A 25,971-nucleotide genomic window follows, 5' to 3' on the forward strand; every position below is an offset into this window, starting at 1 on the left:
GCAGCAGGCTCTAAGGTGCAGGGTTGAGTAACCTGGGTGGTACTGTAGCCAGCTAGTGATGGCTATTTAACAGTCTGATGGCCTTGAGATAGAAACTGTTTTTCAGTCTCTCGGTCCCAGCTTTGATGCACCTGTACTGACCTCGCCTTCTGTATGATTGCGTGGTGAACAGGCCGTGGCTCGGGTGGTTGATGTCCTTGATTAAGTTTCAGGCCTCTTGGCAGAGGCCAATGGTCACATAAAGGGATATCATATACTGTAGGTCTATATCTCAACGTCATAAAATGCATTCCCAATCTAACGTAAAGCTTTTGCCTTTCAAAACAGACTGTCGGCCTACCAATAGCGAGCTTTATGACTTCACTGCATGGTTGCCCAATATGAAGAGCATAACAGTAGATATTCCCTCATGCTGTTTGTTGCCAGTCACAGAGAACATATTAAATTGAGCAATATGTTATTCTATGATGCCAGTAGTGAGCTATCTCATTGGGAGATCGGTTTGGAATATGAAAAAGGTGAAAGACGAGACGGCGTAATTATCCGCCGTGTGTTTATTTAGCGCTACATACACCACACGCCCCTTTTCTGACAACTAATGTACCAGATGATATAGGAGCCTACATAAAGCAGCGCGGCGTGTCGCAGCCATATGAAGCGTAAAAGATGACTCTGCGAGGTAAAGTGGCTCTAGTTACGGGCGGTGCGCAAGGTATCGGTAGAGCCGTCGCAGAAAGCCTACTGAAGAATGAAGCAAAGGTTGGTGTTTATATATAAAGTTATTAGCCTATTGTTGCCCGTAAATGGACGGTGGATTTGGTTACTTTACGCATTTTACGCGCGGCGCTTGTACCAACTTATTGTGGTTGTATGGAGCCAAAACCAACTGTGTTGCACAAGAACCTCTTTAAATATTTGGACATAGTTTTGTAGATGTTCTGATTTTATATCCGCAGGTTGCAGTTGTTGACTTGAATCAAAGTGTCGGAGAGGAATGCAAGAAGATTTTAGATGGAGAGTTTGGAGATGGGAACTGCATTTTCATTCAGTGTGACGTGACGGACAGATTGAAACTTAAAGGTAATGTTGCCTGACAATAAAACTGTGATACTTCTGGTTCATAGTCTGAGATGAATGCAATTCATTTGTTTGGAACATTTCCTCTCACAAGCTCTAAGCGCTGATACTACTTTATATCACCTGGCACATGCACGAAACAATATAAACACGTGTACGAGCTCGGAATGTATGCATACATCGCTTGTATGTATTTACATCGTGTGAGCATGTTTCAGGTGATAAACATCTGAACCCACTACCAGCGGTTTGAAAAGTTGGTTTGATTATACATTCCTATGGACATTTTATCGCCACTTCCTTACGGTAAAAAGGACCAACAGTATGGACAACCGGTAAAGTAAATGTACATATAATTTTATTCAACATTCTGGCTTGTAAAGAAGATAGGGTTGTGTCCATGGGGTAACCATGGTAACAGTCTGACTAGGCAAAGGTAATTGCAACTTTACTAGGGTACTGCTATTTTTTCTTTAGAGGTTATTATAGGTTATTAGCCTAAACTACTTTTTTTTTAAAGTACAGCTATATGCCTAGTCTAACTTTAGCATTTTCCTAAATGCATAATAGTCCATTTTATTTCATGCTGCGCAGTGGTTTAGAATTCGGGAATATTCTCATGTTCGATCACCTCTAGGCCTTAGGCTTATCTATTTTAAGACATCATTCACCTCTGAAACAGACGTTCATTGTGTGGAAATGAATTAGTTACTTTTGACATGATTTCCAAAACGCCACAGGCAAAAGACATTGGAATGTTCTTGGATGTAGCCTTACCTAAATATCTGTGCTTATAAGAGTCCATTCAACCAACACTGAACACTGTCAATGCACGACTGAAACTTAAACGTCGACAGAGTCTATTTAGTCTTGTGAGACTGGACATTTGTTAGACATTATGTTGTTTAAGTAAAGCAACCTACTTGACTTGTTGCTCCTACCTTGGTTAAGGTGATTATTATTATATACTTTTTTAATTGAAGGTTTTCTTGTGGAATGTTTTCAGCTGAAAGGCAGGTGCTGGTGAATACCTGTTAAATTGCAGTTTTTGTGGCTTAGATAATTGTTTGGATGTACTTGTTTACTTAGACAAAGATGCAGTGTTCTTGTAGTAAATATAACCTGTATAATCAATCTAAGAGCTAGATGTTCTTCTTTGATATAGAATCTAAATTATAGTTTAGATGTAAATAAAGATGCAATGTTCTTGACAAATGTCCATCTCGTATGGACTGGTAGTGTTCTTCTTGTAGGGGTAAATCTATAGTTAATCAACCTAAGTGTTGGACTCTTCTTTCATATTGCAGATGCTTTTCAAAGTACAGTCGACCGGTTTGGAAGATTGGACATTGTTGTCAACAATGCTGGCATCAACAATGAGAAGGACTGGGAGAAGACCATTGAAGTAAATCTGGTAAGAGGAGTGGGTGTGGGTGGGTGGGTGGGTGGGTGTGTGTGTGTTTGTTTGTGACTAACACCAGTAAATGTTAGTTTGAATGTATTTTTGTCATTGAATGTCTTGTCATTGAGATAGTTTGTGAAAATCTATTTTTCCAAAACAATCTGTTACTTGACTAACTGCAAAATCAATCTTACATGATGCTGTAGTTTAGTCTAGTTTACATTATATTACATGATGCTGTAGTTTAGCCTAGTTTACATTATATTACACGATGCTGTAGTTTAGCCTAGTTTACATTATATTACATGATGCTGTAGTTTAGCCTAGTTTACATTATATTACACAATGCTGTAGTTTAGCCTAGTTTACAGTATATTACATGATGCTGTAGTTTAGCCTAGTTTACATTATATTACACGATGCTGTAGTTTAGCCTAGTTGACATTATATTACACGATGCTGTAGTTTAGCCTAGTTTACATTATATTACACGATGCTGTAGTTTAGCCTAGTTTACATTATATTACATGATGCTGTAGTTTAGCGATGCTGTAGTTTAGCCTAGTTTACATTATATGACATGATGCTGTAGTTTAGCCTAGTTTACATTATATGACACGATGCTGTAGTTTAGCCTAGTTTACATTATATTACATGATGCTGTAGTTTAGCCTAGTTTACATTATATTACACGATGCTGTAGTTTAGCCTAGTTTACATTATATTACACGATGCTGTAGTTTAGCCTAGTTTACATTATATTACACGATGCTGTAGTTTAGCCTAGTTTACATTATATTACATGATGCTGTAGTTTAGCGATGCTGTAGTTTAGCCTAGTTTACATTATATGACATGATGCTGTAGTTTAGCCTAGTTTACATTATATGACACGATGCTGTAGTTTAGCCTAGTTTACATTATATTACATGATGCTGTAGTTTAGCCTAGTTTACACAATGCTGTAGTTTAGCCTAGTTTACATTATATGACATGATGCTGTAGTTTAGCCTAGTTTACATTATATGACACGATGCTGTAGTTTAGCCTAGTTTACATTATATTACACGATGCTGTAGTTTAGCCTAGTTTACATTATATTACACGATGCTGTAGTTTAGCCTAGTTTACATTATATTACATGATGCTGTAGTTTAGCCTAGTTTACATTATATTGCATGATGCTTTAGTTTAGCCTAGTTTACATTATATTACACGATGCTGTAGTTTAGCCTAGATTATATTACATGATGCTGTAGTTTAACCTAGTTCACATTATATTACATGATGCTGTAGTTTAGCCTAGTTTACATTATATTGCATGATGCTTTAGTTTAGCCTAGTTTACAGTATATTACATGATGCTGTAGTTTAGCCTAGTTCACATTATATTACATGATGCTGTAGTTTAGCCTAGTTTACATTATATTGCATGATGCTTTAGTTTAGCCTAGTTTACAGTATATTACATGATGCTGTAGTTTAGCCTAGTTTACATTATATTGCATGATGCTTTAGTTTAGCCTAGTTTACAGTATATTACATGATGCTGTAGTTTAACCTAGTTCACATTATATTACATGATGCTGTAGTTTAGCCTAGTTTACATTATATTGCATGATGCTTTAGTTTAGCCTAGTTTACAGTATATTACATGATGCTGTAGTTTAGCCTAGTTTACATTATATTACATGATGCTGTAGTTTAACCTAGTTTACACGATGCTGTAGTTTAGCCTAGTTTACATTATATTACATGATGGCAGCGAAGAGTTCTACCACAGTCTGAATAAGAGCAAAACAGTGTGACTGTTGTATGTGTTGGATATTGAAACTCAAGCCCTCTTGTTTCTTTCCATAGACATCAGTCATCAAGGGAACATACCTGGCCCTGGATCATATGAGCAAAGAGTATGGAAAAGAAGGAGGAGTCATCATCAATGTCTCATCCATGGCAGGTAAGGCTGCTCCATACATGCATCAGTACTTTATGTACTGTACGCTGCACGTCAATAGATTGAAGCCTTCACAGACATAAGAAAAAGGGGAACAGTGGTGGATGTGGATGTGGATGTGGGAATGACTAGCTATGTCTTTGGCAATGCGGTTGCTTTCAGCAGATGTGAGCAACCCCTATGTACTGGAATATGTCACAGGTCATCAGCTATAAAGAACCACAATGACTTCATTCACTGTTATTGTTGAAATTCCCAGGCCTTTGTTTTGGCACAATATGGTTACACAGTGTACCATAACACAACACAACACAGGTGTAAGGCAAACATTACAACATTACCGCTTGATAGATTAGAGTTTGATGTTGTTTTCACAGTGCACAATAAGCATTGCTGTGTGCGTCTACTATTTGCTTAGTGGGGTAGGTTCAGGCTGTTCTATCGCCTCAGTCGGCAAACTAACAACTACAGTACTTCTCATTTTTCAGTCTTTCTCCACAGCAGCATGAGGAGATTGAGAAAGCATGTTATTAGTGCAATCCAAGTCAACCACTTTGTGCAAGACTTGTCTGAATGTCTGTCTGTGGTTCAATGGCTTACATCTTGATCCGGCAGCAAAATCATTAAACTGACAAGGAAGTGGTGGGGGGGGGGTTCAACTTGGTGTGTGGTGGGCTGTGTTGGATTGGGAGAGATTTGTTGGAGTGGAGACAGTAAGGCCATGACAGACAGCCCACTGACTGTGAGACTCAGTCAAGTGTCACTAAATCTGTTTTCATAGAAGCAGCACACCTGGGTTCACATACTTTTCAAAATCTTTCAAATGCTTTCTGCGTTTTCTCAAGTCTGCCTTGAGTACCAGCTGGGTGGGGTTTGGACTAACAAACGGAATTTAGAATGGTGGTACTCATAGAAAAATTGTGATTTATCAAACAATCCTACAAGGGTCTGGTAGGAGATAACCATTGGTAAATACCATTTGTTCTCAGCCTCAGTGCTGTAGCACAACCTTGGCTGTTTGCATTTTGAAACGCCCCTAATTAACCATATATGGTCAAAATCCTCCCTTTAAATCCAGAGGGGGATATACAACTCCGTACCATGAAATACAACGGCGCAACCAACAAAAAAAACGAAGGAAAAAAATATTTCCGTAACTGAAATAGAGGTGCTAGTGTCAGATAGAGTACAACCAAAAGGTTTTATTTGGCTCACTCACTTGTGACTTGACCAGTAAAAATAAAAACAACTACAAAAAGAGGACCATTAGGACAATTCAAGTTGCCTTAGCAATGGCAAATATACTTCAAATGAGTAGGCAACACTCGCCAACAAGCCATCCATCCATCCATTTCTGTTTACATAGTTGAAATCATTTAGGATGGTGATGTTATGCTGATGTGGGTGCCGTCTATTGCTCCGTTCGTGTTTGGGAACCCACCTGTTGTGAGATGGTGCATGGAAATTGTATGTGTTAACGTTTGTTTTGCTGATGATTACGTCGAAAATATTGGTTCATGGAGGGCTGTGATCGGCAAGCCCCCACTGAAAAGTGTCCGTTGCCGAAAACCAGAGGGTGGATAGCACTTGGATGTGCACCGGAATGGTATGCATTTGCCTTTTTAAAGTACGTCTTGAATCTTCTCAAAAATCCTATACGATTGTTTTTTGGAAACGATATCTGATGAGCCAATCTGTACTTAATGCAGAAAATGTGCCATCTGTCTGTAGAAACGCAACAGAGCAAGGTTAGCCGTCTCTCATGCAATTTCCCATTATCTCAGTCTTATAGAATGTCAACAATGGTTTCACTTTGACACGTACCTCTCATTATAACAAATTACTGTACTTTATATGGATTATTATTGGAACAAATGCACTGATGTGGTCAAATTATATAGCGTGCCAAGCGATGTTTCATGAATTCCCAATGGAAATGCAATTAAAATTTTAAAATGATTTATTATTACTCTCACAATTTCAACATATTTCCCCCATTCTACGCTTGACAAGCAGTTTCCTTATTCCACCACTTGGTCCTGTGCGTACGCATGGTCATGGCTGTGTGTACATTTACACACACTCTCAAGCAAATGTTCATATTGATCAATTTCACACTGCGTGAACGTTTTTCCATGCGTGGTTTACACACAGATTTGTGCCTATGCATGGTTGATAAATGAGACCCCTGGTCTGGTAAGCAGCAGAGATTTCCCTTCCCGTGACCCCTTTGGGTTCTTGAACACGCGGTCACAGGGAGCTAACATGTATGCCGACAGAGTGCAGAGACCGGACAGGTGGACAAGCATCACACTGGGCTGTGGTGGTCATGTGGTGTTGTGACTTTTGTGCCAAGATCCACAGTTTGTGCAATAGTACTTGTGGACTTTGAGTCAGGTGCTCTTGTCTAATTTCAACATAATTGTATCTATTATCATTGGTCTGCGCGGGGCCAGTTCTAGGCATAAGTAACATAAGCTTATGCTCCCCCCCAAAATAATGATCTATCTGTGTTTATTTTTAGTTTTTTTACTCAGTCGGGGTCTCAACCTACTGTTAAGAGTTAGAATAGTAGAATATATAAGGTGCAAGTTTGAAATATGGTTATGCATCAGCAATTTGTCTCTTGTTATGTCCGTCACTGACAGTCACTCAATTAGCCATGTCAGCAAAATAAAAATGTATTGGTAAGTTAGTCTAGCCAGCTATCTAAACTTGTAGTAATCATGGCCGAATACCAACTGGGAATGCTGGGGTCCTGCCCAGGGCCCCTGACCTCCAGGTGGCCCCCATTGATTTTGTTGGTCACCCTCACTCATATATTATTTACATGGCATAAGCCATGGACAAAATGGTAGAAATGCAGGAAATTGACTTTCAAACGTACATTTTTCTATCCGCTGTCGAGGGGGGGTCGTGGAATATTCTAATCAAGTGAGAGAAACTTTGTCATTTCTTCAAACTATCATCTTTATTCAATATCGATTTAATTATAGCAATAATGAGACTGGTCAACCCGAGAGCCTAACCTTTACAGAAATGCAGAGTTCTTTATATAGCTGACACTAAGAATGCTTAGTCATGGCTGGTTCAGAATGCTTAGTCATGGCCCATGCAGACCAAGGGGCGTCATAAGGGTTCATCCGGTTGCTATCTGCACAGGGTTGTTGTCTTAACCCCACCCTGGCTTAGTTTCCCAGATGCCAGGATGATTTTGAGACAATGAGAGATTGTTATACTCTTAAGCTATCTCTATGTTTAATGTTTAACTCATTTGTCAGCTCAAGCCATCTCTAGCGACTATATGCCCAGATTAGCTGCAGGGAACTAGAGTGGAGACCATAAAAACACAGCATTAGTAGGACAGAAATATCTTACTATTAGTTAAATATTAATTGTTAACCATTAATATCAAATAAATCAGGTAAATACGTAATGTTTATATCACAGGGGCCACTAAAATGGTTTGCCCGGGGAGCCCAACTTGGGGCGGCAGGTAGCCTAGTGGTTAGAGTAAGAGTAAGAGTAACCGAAAGGTTGCTGGATCGAATCCCCAGCTGACAAGGTAAAAACCCGTCACTCTGCCTCTGAACAAGGCAGTTAACCCACTGTTCCCCGGTAGGCCGTTATTGTAAATAAGAATGTGTTCTTAACTGACTTGCCTAGTTAAATAAAGGTTAAATAAAAATATCTAATAATAAATTCACTAAATCTCACTTATGCCCCCAAAAGGCTAGAGCCGGCCTCTGGGTCTGCTTGTTGAAATACTACTTGACAATAACATAGGTAATACATTAAGTTTCAGTAATAAAACAGTTGTAAATACAACTGGAGAATGTTGTGCTTGAAATCTCCAGTGCGAACTCTAAGAAATTATAATCATTTGATCAGAAAACAGACTGTATCGTTGGGAGGCTGTTCTCAGGCCTTTGGAATGTAAACAGCAGTGCTGAAAACATAGTTGCTTGTGTTTGATTAAGGTAGAACAGTATATAAACTGGAAGATGGTGAGTTTTCTCTTTCTCTCTTTCTCCTCTTTCTTTCTCTCGTTCTCTAAATTCAAAGGGGTTTATCGGTATGGGAAACATGTTTACATTTCCAAATCAAGTGAAATGGATAATATAAAATGAAAACATTACACTCACAAAAGTTCCAAAGAAATAGAGACATTCTAAATGTCATATTATGTCTATATACAGTGTTGTAACAATGTGCAAATAGTTAAAGTACAAAAGGGAAAGTAAATATGGGTTGTATTTACAATGGTGTTTGTTTTTCACTGGTTGCCCTTTTCTTGTGGCAACAGGTCACAAATCTTGCTGCTGTGATGGCACACTGTGGTATTTCACCCATAGATATGGGAGTTTATCAAAATTGTATTTGTTTTGGAATTTGTGCGTCTGCGTACTCTGAGGGAAAATGTCTCTCTAATATGGTCATACATTTGGCAGGAGGTTAGGAAGTGCAGCTCAGTTTCCACCTCATTTTGTGGGTAGTGTGCACATAGCCTGTCTTCTCTTGAGAGCAAGGTCTGCCTACGGCGGCCTTTCTCAATAGCAAGGATATGCTCACTGAATCTGTACATAGTCAAAGCTTTTCTTAATTTTGTGTCAGTTTGTCACGTTCTGACCTTAGTTCTTTTGTATTTTCTTTGTTTTAGTGTGGTCAGGGCGTGAGTTGGGTGGCTTATCTACGTTTGTTTTTCTATGTTGAGTGTTTCGTTTGGCCTGATATGGTTCTCAATCAGAGGCAGGTGTTTGTCGTTGTCTCTGATTGGGAACCATATTTAGGGAGCCTGTTTTTCTATTGTGTTTTGTGGGTGGTTGTTTTCCGTGTCAGTGTTTGTCCCACACGGAACTGTTTCGGTTTGTATTTCACGTGGCGTTTATTGTTTTGTTTCTGTGTTCGTTTGTTTCATTAAAATATATTATGGACACATACAACGCTGCGCATTGGTCCTCCTCTCTTTCTCCCAACGAAGACCGTTACACAGTTACAGTGGTCATGTATTCTGCCCAAGTGTACTACCTGTTTAGGGCCAAATAGCATTCTAGTTTGCTCAGTTCTTTTGTTAATTCAAATCAAATCACATTTTATTGGTCACATACACATGGTTAGCAGATGTTAGTGTAGCGTAATGCTTGTAAATTCTTTCCAATGGGTCAAGTAATTATCTTTTCATTTACTCATGATTTGGTTGGGTCTAATTGTGTTGTTGTCCTGGGGCTTTCTGAGGTCTGTTTGTGAACAGAGCCCCAGGACCAACTTTCTTAGAGGACTCTTCTCCAGGTTCATCTCTCTGCAGGTGATGGCTTTGTTATGGAAGGTTTGGGAATTGCTTCCTTTTTATTTGATGTTTTATGTTGGCTCTCTTTTCTCTTTCTCTTTTCCCTCCCTCCTTATCACTAACTGTCTCTGTCTCTGTCTCTGTCTCTGTCTCTGTCTCTGTCTGTCTCTCTGTCTGTCTGTCTGTCTGTCTGTCTGTCTGTCTGTCTGTCTGTCTGTCTGTCTGTCTGTCTGTCTGTCTGTCTGTCTGTCTGTCTGTCTGTCTGCCTGTCTGTCTGTCTGTCTAATCCCCAAACTCATACACTGAGCAACTAAGAGAGAGTTGTGAAATAGTTCCATGTAGGTTGTTTAGATCCTGGCTGGAATTCAAAATCCAACGGAACTTTGGACTGAGTTGACTGTCCTAACTGGAGACTGGAGGCTAATCATTCTCCTGCTGAGGTAGATTTTTTTTATTTTTTTTATTTAACCTTTATTTAACTAGCAAGTCAGTTAGGAACAAATTCTTACTTTCAATGACGGCCTAGGAACAGTGGGTTAACTGCCTTGTTCAGGGGCAGAACGACAGATTTTTACCTTGTCTGCTCGGGGATTCAATTTTGCAACCTTTCGGTTACTAGTCCAACTCTCTAACCACTAGGCTACCTGCCGCCCCATTTCTTCCTGTGATGTTTTTTAGTTTTTTCCCCCTGTCTCAGCAGCTTCTTTCTCTTTTTCGTTTCTTTCTCTCTCGTTCCTCGTTCATTACTCATTGCATAATAGTTTCGAGAGGGAGAGAGAGAAGCTTCCGATTCAAGTTGTCCCAGCACAACAGGCAAAGCTGGTTGAAATGACGTCATTTCAACCAGTTTACAACTACGTGGTTGTACTGAGGTACAACTCTGTGCATGTCCAAGATCATCCAAATATTTTATAGACGTGTAAACACATCCCTGTGCACCTGGTAACATCATATTCTATCATTACGCTACTTGTAGATGCTATTCCTCAGTGGTTGCTAGCAGATAAGTGAAAGTTATGCTACAAACCAAAACAAGACATTCCCCAACCATGCCTGTGGGTGATTCCGATACAGTGCCTTCAGAAAGTGTTCCCACCCCTTGACTTTTTCCACATTTTGTTGTTACAAAGTGGGATTAAAATGTATTTAATTATAATTTTTGGTCAACGATCTACACAAAATACTTTAATGTCAAAGTGGTAAATACTCTAATGTCAAAGTGGTAAATAGTGGTCAATGTAAATAGTGGTTAATGGGGTGATTCTGACAATACATATTAGAATCACCTTTGGCAGCGATTACAGCTGTGAGTCTTTCTGGGTAAATTTCCAAGAGCTTTGCACACCTGAATTGTGCAACATTTGCCCATTATTCTTTTTAACATTCTTCAAGCTCTCTCAAGTTGGTTGTTGATCTTTGCTAGACAGCCATTTCAAGTCTTGCCATAGACTTTCAAGCAGATTTAAGTCAAAACTGAAACTAGGCCACTCAGGAACATTCAGTGTCGTCTTGGTAAGCAACTCCAGTCTAGATTTGGGGGAGGGAATACAGTCAGTCACAAAAGTGAACAAAACAACCTAAAACGTGAGAACAGGATCCGTAATGGACCAGATACGGAAGTGAACCGTATAGTTCACCTATGGTGAACGGGCCCGCACTCTGACACCACCACAAACTGAGGTAACAACAGTACCAAACAAACAAACGAACACTCCACACAGGCTCTACCCACGAGAGGTTATGCCCTACTTGTCCAAAATAACCTCCCTGCTACACACTATGCAAACAGTAGCACTGTATCCTTTGCTAGAAGTATCTAAAAGAGTCCAGATGTTGTTAGTCACTGGTCCCAGAGGGCTCTCCCAATTGTGTGGTATTTAAAACCGATTGGTTACTTTTCCCACCAGGACGACACTGCCGAAGCCACTTGAGGTTTTAAATGGGTTATTATCGATATTCACAGAGCACTCACGTACTCGGAACCCCACCCGGGTCGAACAAGGCACACCCTTCCCAAATTCAGTGTTTTGCAGCACACAAACCACAGATGCAGCTGACTGGAAAAGCGACTTTTACCCACGGACTTTTAACCAAGTCAATTACAACAAAACCAAGATCATTAATTGACAGTACAACGAGGCTCATTCATCAAATTTCAGAAATACCTCTTGGTGAGAGAAGCCGGAAAAGTCTCCACCACAGAGGGGTAAACACAATTGACTCACCTCCAGAGAGCTGATTCTGAAGCTTCGCTAAACGAACATGGCTGAAAACCTTAGTGTCTCATCCTCTTCGCAATTTCCAGATGGACTAAAGAAAAGAGAATTGAGAAATAAAAGCTGGTTTATTACAAGTTGCAACAGGGAGACGCCTCCAGCACAGAAGCAGATATCATTTCTAACTGGCCTCTTGGAGACGGGCCCTTTATATTCTAAGTCAGACAACACCAAATGTTCTGGAAACATCAGACCGAGAGGCTCGCAGTTCACAACCAAGGCAGCGGCTTTGTCAGCTGCTACAGAATCAGTGTCCACAGAAGGTCATCAATACAACCGTGAACAGTCAGTGTGTCCTTGTACCTCCAGTCTGGTGTCAATCACTATCAACAGATTTGAGCATAATCCATAACATTCAGTATAAAGCCTAGTGACCATCAACGTGCACCTTGAGTGTCATAAATAGAACACTGGAAATGTATTACAGAAAGGGAAAAGATCTAAATATGCTAAATATTGTTTTAATCACTCTAAACGTGATTATGTAACAGCGATAGAACTGTTAGATAGGCTAGCTACAATGGACAACAGCATCACACATCTACCCCAAAGCCAAAACACCGCTGACATGACATCAGTTTGTTTTCTTTACCATTGAGAAGAAACGGTTGGCAAGATGCTGCTTGATGTACAACCGCAGCAAGAGCTGCAGGCGCTCACAGGCCCCGCTTTAAATGGCAGCTGCCTCTAATGGGACAAGGAGCTTTGGAATGTAGGTGGACCCACTGCCGTGTTCGGTACAGGCTTCTTCCTTCACTGGCAAGTCATGCAATGACTGACTGATTGACGAACTGACTGACTGACAGCTCCTATATTGGATCGCGGTATGTTTGATGTAAATCACTGTTTTGGTTCACCCTGTTCTTCATGATGTGTGGTAAGAGGAGCCTAACCTGAAATGTACAAAGGGTATCAGTTGACAATAATCTTGGAGCATTTTGAGGGGAAGGGAAACACACACGTACACATTTTAAAGACTTTATTTGAATCCACAAATGACATTACATTAAGAAGGATAAAAAATGGATACAAGAGCACTTTAAGGATAGAAAAAGCACCTTCTCCACAAAGCTAGGCTGCCAGTAACAGCTGAACCAGAGCAATACTTCGGCTAGTTGCTTTGCTCTCTGCAATCTGAAGGCCACTCACCATATGCACGTGGCCGAGACTGTCAAATACTACTGTCACCAACTTGCACTTATATCCAAGGCTGTCCAAGCGTGATACCAGGGGATGGTATTTGAGAACCTTGTCAGCAAAGGCCCGGCTCCATGTATCCATAGAAGGAACAGCCCACTTCAAATCAGCACCTCGCTTTGGGCTCGCCACACAGCAGCAGTAACTGGCTGATTCTGCCTACAGGGTAACGCGTAATCATCTATCTCAAACCGGGCTATTCTGACGTGAACGTTTGTATGTGTGCTGTTGGTGAGACCACCTGTCTTACCTCAGTAGCTACCAAGTCGACAAGGCAGACATGTCTAGCAATGTACAAGTATTTTTATGAACGGCAACCATTAACAACATGTGCACACCAGACTTCTGTATTTTAACTCGGGGTGTAAAATACAGAAGGGATCGTGGTTTGCAGGATACCAGAGTGCTAGGTTGTATTTTGTGGGTAGAATAGAACAGGTGTTGACCTTACCGTGAAAGGCTTTCTTACAAGCCGTTCACCAACAATGCAGTTTTTAGAAACTTAAGAGTTAAGAAAATATTAACTAAATAAACAAATAACAAATATAACTAAATATAACTAAATAAACAAAAGTTTAAAAAAGTAATACAATACAATAACTAACGAGGCTATATACTGGGGGTTCCGGTACTGATTCATGTGTGGGGGTACAGGTTAGTCGTGGTAATTGAGGTAATATGTACATGTAGATAGTGACTATGCATAGATAATAAACAGCTAGTAGCAGCAGTGTAAAAAAAGGGGGGTTCAATGCAAATAGTCCGGATAGCCATTTGATATTAGCTGTTCAGCAGCCTTATGGCTTGGAGGTAGAAGCTGTTAAGGAGCCTTTTGGACCTAGACTTTTCGCGCCGGTACCGCTTGCCGTGCGGTAGCAGAGAGAAAAGTCTATGACTAGGGTGGCTGGAGTCTTTGGCAATTTTTAGGGCCTTCCTCTGACACCGCCTGGTATAGAGGTCCTGGATGGCAGGAAGCTTGGCCCCAGTGATGTACTGGGCCACACGCATCACCCTCTGTAGCGCCTTGCGGTCGGATGCCGAGCAGTTTCCATACCAGGCGGCAATGCAACCAGTCAGGATGCTCTCGATGGTGCAGCTGTAGAACCCCTTGAGGATCTGAGGAGCCATGCCAAATCCCCTGAGTCTCCTGAGGGAGAATAGGCGTTGTCGTGCCCCCCTCATGACTGTCCCGGTCTGTCTGGACCATGACAGTTTGGTGATGTGGACACCAAGGAACTTGAAGCTCTCGACCTGCTCCACTACAGCCCTGTCAATGATAATGGGGGCGTGCTCGGCCCTCCTCTTCCTGCAGTCCACAATTATCTCCCCTGTCTTGATAACGTTGAGAGAGAGGTTGTTGTCCTGGCACCACACCGCCATGTCTCTGACCTCCTCCCTATAGGTTGTCCCATCATCGTCGGTGATCAGGCCCACCACCATTGTGTCGCCGGTAAATATATATATTTTTAAATGTTACCTTTATTTAACTAGGCAAGTCAGTTAAGAACAAATTCTTATTTTCAATGACGGCCTAGGAACAGTGGGTTAACTGCCTTGTTCAGGGGCAGAACGACAGATTTTTACCGTGTAAGCTCGGGGATTCGATCTTGCAACCTTTCGGGTACAAATCCAACGCTCTAACCACTAGGCTACCTGCCGCCCCAATTTAATGATGGTATTGGAGTCGTGCTTGGCCATGCAGTCGTGGGTGAACAGGGAGTACAGGAGGGGACCAAGCAGGCACCCCCTGAGGGGCCCCCTTATTGAGGATCAGAGTGGCAGACCCGCTGCCGCCCACCCATACCACCTGGGGACGGCCCTTCAGCCGTCCAGGACCCAGCCGCAGAGGGAGGTGTTTAGTCCCAGCTTGGCATTTTGTATGTGGTGTGGGATTTTTCATCATGTTGTGTTCTTGGTGACTGTATAACTCCCAAGAAACCGTACAGTGTTATTATAGACTGTCATTAATCATACTAGATGTGTTTTGTTATGCATCATTCAAGACTCTGGAGGTGAACATACCCAACAATATATATGACGTCATTGCTGAGAATAAAACGCCCCAGGCGAGAAGATTTATATATTTAAAAAGGACAACAACAGCAACACAGTACCAAGTCAAAGATACAATAGACAGAACTGCAGATTATACAGCAAGCAGAGTTAGTTGGGAAAGTCAGGAAAAGTATGTTACGTTTGTAAAATATATTTTAAATCATGCAGCCCTTCACACTCATACCTGTATACGAGTTGAAAATGGCAGATTTGGGCAATAATAAGCGCCTAAATTGGAACGTAGTGGCTGTTTCAGTAAGGGTTCTGGCTCTGCGCTTCACAGCGCTGTATGGGTTTTTATTGACAGACATTCTGAACTTGAGCACCGCTCGCAACAAGAAGTTGCCGCCATCCCTTCCAGTAATTGGGCAACTTTTGCACATTTTTTGTTGTCCAGGTGAGGGGAACTGCTGTAAATTAAGAGGACTGGATGTATTTTGAAAGATGAGATGTTGAGGATTATAAGAAATACCGCTTTGATGTCATACAAGCAAGCCGAACACCTGTGAGTCCAAATGTGCAATTCACATTTCCAAATCAACGTTTATGATCACTATGTTTGATGTACAGTTGCAACATGACATGTCATCATATCCTGGGGTCTTCTGAACAGAATGAGCCTATGTTTGTTTATTGTGGGGGAAAAATGCGGCATCACACGCACCTGAATGCACCTAAATTACGATCGTTTTTTCTGAATTTCCTTGTGAAAGCCTAACATTGTAAGATCGTATTTTATAACAGCTAGTTATGTTGGCAATGGAACAAGCTTTCAGATCATTCCCACCTGAACCTGATTGCGATTTATAATGGACCGTTTTTGGATTGCGTAAACAACAACAGTAATTGGGTGATTCTGCAACTACAGGAACTTCTATGTCCTCAGGGTCAATTTATGTGATTTTATTTTTTTAAATATGTTTTTCTCTTTATATGTTAAGTTCACACTACCATCACCCCCGATTATTTTTTACACCTCTCTATCTAGTACTTTAGCTACTTTTCAGATGCATTTTATACCTCAATTTCACTGTTTTGTCCTTGTCCCTGACTGAGACTTTTGAGCTTCCACTATGTTTTTCTATGAGAAAGCATTAATAATTACACATTATGTCATGTTATCTTCTATAGAAAAAGTCAATTAAATCTACATCAATATGTGTTGTGAGTATGCCCTTTATATTGTTATTTACACAAAATATACCTGTCCTTTGGTAGTGGTGTCATTTCCACCATTGAGGGCAAATTCCTCATTAATAAAGTTTTGTCAAGAGAATGTTAACTTGGTTACCATGGAAACGTATTGTGACACTGAAGCACATGGCTGCAGCAGACAGTTGTTCCAGAAGTTGAAGAAAAATCTAGGTAAGTATTACTTGTGTAGAGAATATTTTTATTGTCAGTCATTTCCAAACAGGCTATAATATGTATTTAGTGAAAACTATATGCTATCTGTAATACTAGCCAAAGCATGCTAAGCAGTCTGGGCAGGTAAGTTAGGGGCAGGTTTGATGGCCTCATGTTCTGGCTGCAAGTCATCTGGTGACTAAGGTGTTGTATTGCCTGATAGGTAGGTCACAATTGCAACTATTCTCTTTAAAGTCTGTCTTCTATTCTGTTGGTTGCATTTCCATTGCCATCTCTTGCTCCTGAGCTTTGTGAGCTCAGAGATAGATTTCACTTCTCTCTTCTCTTTTTTCTTCCAGTATCTCTCCTTCTCTTTTTTGCAGATGTTCCTGGTATCGTATAGGATCATTTTTTATTTTGTTTCTATGTCTGTGACCTCTGGAATCTTACTTTGTCTTAAATTAATCAAATGTTTAACAATGGTTGTTGTTCAAAATGGTTGCAATAAAATATTGTTTTCCTACGTTTTTTTTATACATAATGTCATTTCCACCACACCCATATTTTTAGGTAAATTAGTATATTATGTGTAATTTATATTGATCGATTTGTTTTAGATAGAGAAATCATGTGGTTGTTTTCATAATCTCACAAAAAGGTTGGGTGGAAATATCTTCTTTTTTAATGATAAATAAATATTTTCAGTTGTCACAAAGGCAAAGTTCACACATTCAGGCGTTGTGTTGAATTATTCATTTTAGGAAAACCTTAGAAATCCCCTAAAATAATGTTCAATGCAAGACAAATGTATAAGAAATGTGTTATAAATTAATTGTATAATATTTCATTTTCAACTAAAATTGATGTTTAATGGCTGTCTGAGAAAAATGACAAAAATATATAAATTCCTCAATAGTACGATCACAGCGATTATCAGATATTATTTCTAGACAAATCAAAGACAATTATAATACTGGTAAAATGGTTTTTCAATACATTTTAATTTCTGAAATCTTGCCCGAAGTGCCCGAAGTTGCAGAATCACCCAATTGTGTGATGGCGGGGATGCAGGGCTGTGTTCCAAACTAAACAACTACAAGTGAGCTTGTTCCTCAATGGCACAGCTAGGAGAGCTCACAAAAGTACCTTTATAGTTGAAGACTTTTCTTTTGAGTCATAAAAGTGCATTGAAATTGCTTAGGAACTGTGCACACTTTGGAGAGGTGTGTGGCCACTTGGAGAGACCAGTTAATCTCCTCACTCAAACCTTTGTCTTATGTTGCAACAACCCCACATTTTCCAGGAATAGTCTTATCATGCTAATGAATGTATCCAGAGTATTTTCAGATTTCGTTTTCAACAAAAGTGGCAAAGTACACTAAATGTAAAATACACATAAAATCAACAGTGTAAAATTTGGATTCAGTCTTGTGTCAAGTGAACTGTTGTGTACTCACATTTGGTCTAATCATTTTCCGATTACCTCCAAACTGTTCCCTATCCATTTCTAAAATGGTTATGCATTTTCATATTTCTTCTGTAAGAAACATTTCTATTTAGCCCTATCCATAAAGGCCAATTCCCACAAGGGTAAAGGGTGAAAGCATTTGGTTCAGTATTATACTGTAGTAACCAATTAAGACAGTCAGTATATCATTCACTGTAGTTCAAAATAAGGGAAGAGCAGTCTGACGTTTTATGTTATCAGCACTCCGTTCGAGCTGCTTAGGCATAAGGGGAAGTACAAGTATGCCTGAAACTGCAAGATAACGGTTGGTTGTGTTTTATGATAAATTAACCCATATTGTCATGTTATTGCACATACTTTGCTTCCTGTGTGTCCCAGCAGCAAACCTGTGGCTCCTATAGATCCCTTTCCTCCTTGTCACTTGTGTGACTGTTTTTAGCTGAAGTGGCAATAAGATTTGAAGTCAAGACTTTATACAATGTTTCCTATACAATTCCAGCTACCATATTTATGCCCTCTCCTACAAGACTGAAATTCAGCGGGAACATATGGGTGGTTTGGGAGTTCTCATAGTTAAACTCATTTTAACAGAAGGGTTCTATGTGCAACCATATATCATATTTCCCAGAATGCTCTAATGCAGGGTGATTTTCAGAATTGTTTGTTTTAATGTGTTTTTGCATATACAGTAGAGGTCGGAAGTTTACATACACCTTAGCCAAATACATTTAAACTCAGTTTTTCACAATTCCTGACATTTAATCCTAGTAAAAAATCACTGTTTTAGGTCAGTTAGGATCCCCACTTTATTTTAAGAATGTGAAATTTCAGAACAATAGTAGAGAGAATGATTCATATCAGCTTTTATTTCTTTCATCACATTCCCAGTGGATCAGAAGTTTACATACACTCAATTAGTATTTGGTAGCATTGCCTTCAAATTGTTTAACTTAGGTCAAACGTTTCTGGTAGCCTTCCACAAGCTTCCCACAATAAGTTGGGTGAATTTTGGCCCATTCCTCCTGATAGAGCTTGTGTAACTGAGTCAGGTTTGTAGGCGTCCTTGCTCGCACACGCTTTTTCAGTTCTGCCCACAAATTTTCTATGGGATTGGGGTCAGGGCTTTGTGATGTCCACTCCAATACCTTGACTTTGTTGTCCTTAAGCCATTTTGCCACAACTTTGGAAGTTTGCGACCAAGCTTTAACTTCCTGACTGATGTCTTGAGAAGTTGCTTCAATATATCCACATGATTTTCCTCCCTCATGATGCCATCTATTTTGTGAAGTGCAACAGTCCCTCCTGCAGCAAAGCACCCCCCACAACATGATGCTGCCATCCCCGTGCTTCACGGCTTGCAAGCCTCCCCATTTTTCCTCCAAACATAACGATGGTCATTATGGCCAAACAGTTATATTTTTGTTTCATCAGACTAGAGGACATTTCTACAAAAAGTAAGATTTTTGTCCCCATGTGCAGTTGCAAACCGTAGTCTGGCTTTTTTATGGCAGTTTTGGAGCAGTGGCTTCTTCCTTGCTGAGCGGCCTTTCAGGTTATGTCGATATAGGACTCGTTTTACTGTGAATATAGATACCTTTGTACCTGTTTCCTCCAGCATCTTCACAAGGTCCTTTGCTGTTGTTCTGGGATTGATTTGCACTTTTCGCACCAAAGTACATTCATCTCTAGGAGACAGAACGCGTCTCCTTCCTGAGCAGAATGACGGCTGCGTGGTCCCATGGTGTTTATACTTGCGTACTATTGTTTGTACAGATGAACGTGGTACCTTCAGGCGTTTGGAAATTGCTCCCAAGGATGAACCAGACTTGTGGAGGTCTACAATTTTTTTTCTGAGGTCTTGGCTGATTTCTTTTGATTTTCCCATGATGTCAAGCAAAGGGGCAATGCATTTGAAGGTAGGCCTTGAAATACATCCACAGGTACACCTCCAATTGACTCAAATGATGTCAATTAGCCTATCAGAAGCTTCTAAAGCATGACATAATTTTCTGGAATTTTCCAAGCTGTTTAAAGGCACAGTCAACTTAGTGTATGTAAACTTCTGACCCACTGGAATTGTGACACAGTGAATGATAAGTGAAATAATCTGTCTGTAAACAATTGTTGGAAAAATTACTTGTGTCATGCACAAAGTAGATGTCCTAACCGATTTGCCAAAAAACAAGTTTTAATGACTCCAACCTAAGTGTATGTAAACTTCTGACTTCAACTGTACAGTACATTGATTGGGTGATACATTTAATGCTACACAAAGATAAATAACATTTATTTTTTTAACTAAACCAATCTGTTAGTAGGTGGACTTATTGCACGCGTTACTGAGATGGTTGCTCCAGTTTGAATACTGAGACTACATCAAGGACCTGATCTTCCCTGGCAATTTTTTTGAATGCAGGTTGCGGTTGATTTAAACAATTCCACTTGTTGGATATCGTAACTCTGGCTAGATTCCAATAGCAATTACACATCACTTTGCGAGCCAGAATAATGTGACTTGCAGGCCTGACGTGGCCTGTAAACCAAGGGTTTCCTAACACCACTGTGATAGGGTTTAAATAAGCCCGTCAACAAGTGGCCTTACGATAGACAGATCTCTTCATAAATAATTCGATTTTAAAGGCTGGTGGAACCATTCATTGAGGGTTCTAAGAATAACCTTTATATAATAAAATGGTTCTTAGTAGAACCATATACAAGGTGTTCTATGAAGAACCCTACATGGTAGACCCTCTGCAAAGGGTTCTCCCTAGCACCAAAAAGGGTTCAGAAAAACTGAAGAACACTATATGGTTCTACTAAGCACACATTTTTTAAAGAATGCATGTAAACATTCTCTTTGAGCTCAATTCCCTTTGATTTGACTATGTTCCCAGAGGGATTTTTCCTTCTAATTTCACCTGTGTTCTCTTATACAAATGTGTTGAGAGGTTTCAGAAACAAAGTGCCTTGCTGTACTCCATACAACAGGTTTCTCTTAAGGTTTGCCCTGGCTCTATCCTTTTTAAAGGGGAAAACTAATGATTGATCTTCACAAGGTGAAGGTTTTCTGTGTCCATAAAAGGAAGTTGAGCCCATTATTTGGAGGGGGAAGCGAGTTCTCCTGAAATGTAATGTTCTGGAGATTGTTCTGGCTTAAACAGAACTTGGCGGCCGGCCCAACACACACAAACACACAGCTTTTTCATGTTTGAATTAAGCGAAATAGGGAGAAATATTTTGCCTTGGAGGATCCTGTTTTTCCATGACGGGAAAGGCATAGAGAATAAAAGTTACAGTACTCATTTATTTCTAGCAAGCGATATGAGATCTCAGTAAAAAACGGTAGATTCCACTATAGCGCGCTTACACAAACACACACACACACACACACACACACACACACACACACACACACACACACACACACACACACACACACACACACACACACACACACACACACACACACACACACACACACACACACACACACACACACACACACACACACACACACACACACACACACACACACACACGCACACACACACACACACAGGACAAGTAACCTCTGTAACAATGACTTTAGAGTGATTGCATTGTTGATAAGCGCCGTCAATGAAAAACGCCTGAGATTTAAATGGGTACCATGTGGAGTATGTTGGTGAGTTACCATGACTGTAAACTTTGTTTATTCTTCTTTCTTTCTGTCTTTTTCAGCTTTCCTTCATTCCCCCTACCAGCCAGTGTACACGGCCACAAAGCACGGGGTGATAGGCTTCTCCAGAGCCATAGCGGTGAGTTCTAACACACCCCCAAACCTCTCCTCGAGTACACCTAGCCGTTCCACATACAGTGCCCTCCGTAATTATTGGGACAGTGAAACACTTTATTCTTCTTTTGGCTCTGCACTCCAAAAGTGTGGATTTTAAATCAATGACTATGAGGTAAAAGTGCAGGTTAAAGTAGTAAAAAGTATAGCCTACCAATTGGCTTGTCGCAGTGCTTGAGGCGTCACTACAGACCTGGGTTTGATCCCAGGCTGTGTCACAGCCGGCCGTGACCGGGATACCAATGAGGCGGTGCACAATTGGCCCAGCGTCGTCTGGGTTAGGGGAGGGTTTGGCCGGCCAGGAATGTCCTTGTCTCATCGCGCTCTAGCGACTCCGGGTCGGGTGCATGCACTGTCGCCATTTGTACGGTGTTTCCTCTGACATATTGGTGCGGCTGGCTTCCGGGTTAAGCGAGCTGTGTGTCAAGAAGCAGTGCGGCTTGGCAGGGTCATGTTTTGGAGGAGGCATGGCTCTCGACATTCGCCTCTCCCGAGTCCAAACGGGAGTTGTAGCGATGGGACAAGACTGTAACTACCAATTAGATATCACGAAATTGGGTAGAAAAAGGGGTTAAAGTACAAAAAATACATAAGTTTAGTATTTGGTCCCATACTCCTAGCACGCAATGACTACATCAAGCTTGTGACTCAAAGAATTTGCTGGATGCATTTGCTGTTTTGGGTTGTGTTTCAGATTATTTTGTGCCCAATAATTTTGGAGTCACTTTTATTGTAAATAAGAATAGAATATGTTTCTAAACACTTCTACAATAACGTGGCTGCTACCATGATTACCATGATTACGGATAATCGTTGATGTAGTCATTGTGAGCAATTAATATGGGAACAAATAGTAAACTTTGGACTACCTTAATAGACATACAGTATGTCATCCAAAACCAGTACAGCTGATTTAAGTAATGAAGGGCTTGATGATTAGTTGACCAGTTGAATCAGATGTTGTAATAGAATACGTGATATGTAGAATGGCTGGGGGTACTCCAGGAAAGGCATGGAAAACACTGGCCTAGACACATTCCTTTGCCCTGGGTGATTACGCTTGACCGTGTTCGGACATGTTTGTGCTCCTCTATCTCACACACACAGACACACACACACACACATACCACACACACACATACGCACACATGACACACACATACACACTGGCACGTTGCTCCTTTCACAACCACACACACACACACACCCTGACACGTCTGTGTTCCTTTCCTCTCCCCACGCAGGATGCAGCCGAGGTGGAGAACTATGGTGTGAGGATCAACACGCTGTGCCCTGCCTTCGTGGACACCCCTCTCCTGCGCTCCGTGGAACACGAGGACAACATGGGCAAGTTTGACAAGTTCAAGGACGACTTAAAGAGGAGCGTGCACAAGTTCGGGGTGCTTCAGTGAGTTCCTATACATGTTGTGTAGAAGTTGCCTCGTTTCCCTCCTTTTACACTCATTACCTATCACGTTCTTTATAACTCAGATTTACAGTAAACCTATGTGGTGTATATAGGATACTGCTTCAGATTAATGTATACAAGTGTTGTTTATACCTAAACAAGTCAGCACAGACCTAGAATCAACTCACCCTCCCCACATGGCGAAACCACCCAAATAGTAACTCCATTCTACGACATCAAGTAATACAGTATCTAGAGTAGCAAAGCCTCCCTAATCAGTGTCCATTTCCTCCTTAAATCCTCCCTCCACATAGTATGTGTGGGGGGCCATGGAGGTCGTTATCCCTCCTCAGTTTCCCTGTCTTATCTGGAGAGAGGAGCGAGGGGGCCTTGGAAGCTTCCTGGTGTGTTTGTGTCTTGTCCCCTCTCTCTATGTCACTGTGTTTTGAGTGCTTTGGACGACATCAGATAAGGTTTTCTACTTCAGAAGCAAACGGCGGAAGAGATATACAGATACAAACGTTGAGGGGTATTCTGAGGAAAGACTTAACTAACTTTGTCAACATTATTTGAAATGATTAAGTTTGCTACAATATGCATCCGAAACATGCAAAGACAAATATTGAGAAATACAGTGTGTTTGAGATAAGATGCACTTAAATATCATATGCAGGCCAAGTTTTGTTATTTATATCAGAATGCACTTCAGTCTTGAATGCTTACATTTACCAGCTCAGCTGCTTTAAAGTACAGTATTTCGCAATACCTTGTCCAAGCTGTTTGGCCTTGGGTAAGGTGATTTGATAAATCTGTTGGCTACAGTGTCAAAAAGAGGCCTTTTGAATGTTGATCTTGCATCTCTTTCAGCCAGGAAATTGTTGAATTAAGTTACATCATGTTTCAGGAATTCTCTGATATAATCATGAGGGCATTTTGCAACCTAAATTGTTAGCTAGTCCAATTCAATCCAAAAAAAGAGAATGTATGATCATGGCCTCTCTCTTTCCCGGGTCGTGTTCATTAGCCACCAGGCGGAAGACAACCCGAATAAACCAGGGAGGAACTATCTGGACACTGTGTTCCCTATCTAACACGACCCTGTTATCTGTATCTCTCGATCTCTATCCCCAGACCGTCGCTGATCGCAGAGGGAGTGTTGCGCCTGATAACTGATACCGGTCTAAACGGCGCCGTGATGAAGATCACCTGCTCTAAAGGGATCCACTTCCACACCTACGAGCCCCTGTCCGCTTGAGAGGAACAACACAGGATACCGTCGGACTTCTGTCACCCACCCAGACAAAGGAACTTAAAGTAGTCGGAGTATGGAGTCATTCAGAAAGTAGACCCATGTGTCTATGGAATTGGTAGAAATGTACGCCCATTGAATTAGGAATTAGAATAGTCATTTAATGGGACCTATATTTGTATGCCTACGTTGGATGTAACCAAGATTCCAGTAGTCTTACTTAATAGGTGTGAACAAAGGTAGACAAAGAGGGTTTAGTTTTCGGGTTTCCCTCATCATAAAATCCTCCAGTTGATTTGACTAGTATGAGAGACTTGGTACACATTGACTGCTGTATTTATTTTATTTTATTTATTTAACTAGGCAAGTCAGTTAAGAAAAAATTGTTATTACCCAATTATGAAATGGACATTTTATCACAAAGCACAATATGTGTTTACAATTCTACCAAATAACTGTAGTTTATTTATGATACAATAGCATACTTTATTATCATAGAATATGTGAAAATTGTATTTTTGTTGTCTGTCAGACAATAAACGTTGGCTCCTTTCCTCTTCTCATTCCCTTGTTACATGACTATGTACGTAACGCAGTATCTGTAACACAGTAATGCAGGTTTAGCTGGCAGAAATAGGACTCCTGAGGGCTGGGGAGTTGTCAGCACGCTACCTAGCTGAGCATGTTGCCGTTGGGCTAAGTATGTTGCCGTTGGGAGTGTCCACCTCAGCTCCACTACCATGCAGTAAAACAGGCTTTGACGAGAGGAGAAACTGTGACAAAGACCTATGTAAATCATGCATGTAGACAGACAGATATTTTTTGGTATTTTTCAATCCTTTGCTGCTTTTAGTTAATTCCAGGATGTATGCGTGACAGGAATTAACATTTGGATATTCCCCCCTCCGCCCGCCCGCCCTCCCGCTATCAGCTGTGGTCTGTGTTAACTTGTTTACCAAACAGGCTTTCCGAGAGATTCTACGACCAGGAAAAGAGAGGGGTGGAGAGAGCGAGCGGCACACATTTGATAGGGGTCACAGGAGGTGAAGGATACAAACCTCCTCAAAGGAGGAGCGTTAGAGAAAATAAGAATTCCTCAGAACAGGTTACCTCATTCAAACTGAGACATTGATTGTGCATGTGTGCCATTCAGCGGGTGAATGGACATGACCAAAGATTCAAGTGCCTTTGAACAGGGTATGGTAGTAGGTGCCAGGCGCACCGGTTTGAGTTTGTCGAGAAATGCAACGCTGCTGGGTTTTTCACGCTCAACAGTTTCCCATGTGTATCAAGAATGGGCCACCACCCAAAGGACATCCAGCCAACTTGACACAACTGTGGGAAGCATTGGAGTCAACATGGGTCAGCATCCCTGTGGAATACTTTCGACACCTTGTAGAGTCCATAACCCGATGAATT

General features: G+C 40.9%; 1 protein-coding gene across 1 annotated transcript; it reads left to right on the forward strand.

Annotated features, from left to right (window-relative positions):
• The first annotated feature begins 433 nt into the window (after positions 1–433).
• On the forward strand, positions 434–25,115 carry hpgd (15-hydroxyprostaglandin dehydrogenase). Its single transcript, XM_071407404.1, has 7 exons — positions 434–759; positions 957–1,080; positions 2,385–2,491; positions 4,340–4,436; positions 21,784–21,860; positions 23,140–23,303; positions 24,435–25,115. Exons 1-7 carry the CDS (start codon positions 667–669, stop codon positions 24,556–24,558), a joined length of 786 nt encoding a protein of 261 aa, XP_071263505.1. The 5' UTR covers positions 434–666; the 3' UTR covers positions 24,559–25,115.
• Positions 25,116–25,971: the final 856 nt, after the last annotated feature.

This window comes from Salvelinus alpinus, chromosome 6 (genome assembly GCF_045679555.1).
Source record: "Salvelinus alpinus chromosome 6, SLU_Salpinus.1, whole genome shotgun sequence".
Taxonomy (NCBI): Eukaryota; Metazoa; Chordata; class Actinopteri; order Salmoniformes; family Salmonidae; genus Salvelinus; species Salvelinus alpinus.

Coding starts and splice junctions, on each gene's coding strand:
- hpgd (XM_071407404.1), top strand. CDS start 667: ATGACTCTGCGAGGTAAAGTGGCTCTAGTTACGGGCGGTGCGCAAGGT. Junction 760..956: donor TACTGAAGAATGAAGCAAAG/GTTGGTGTTTAT, acceptor TTATATCCGCAG/GTTGCAGTTGTTGACTTGAA. Junction 21,861..23,139: donor GCTTCTCCAGAGCCATAGCG/GTGAGTTCTAAC, acceptor CTCCCCACGCAG/GATGCAGCCGAGGTGGAGAA.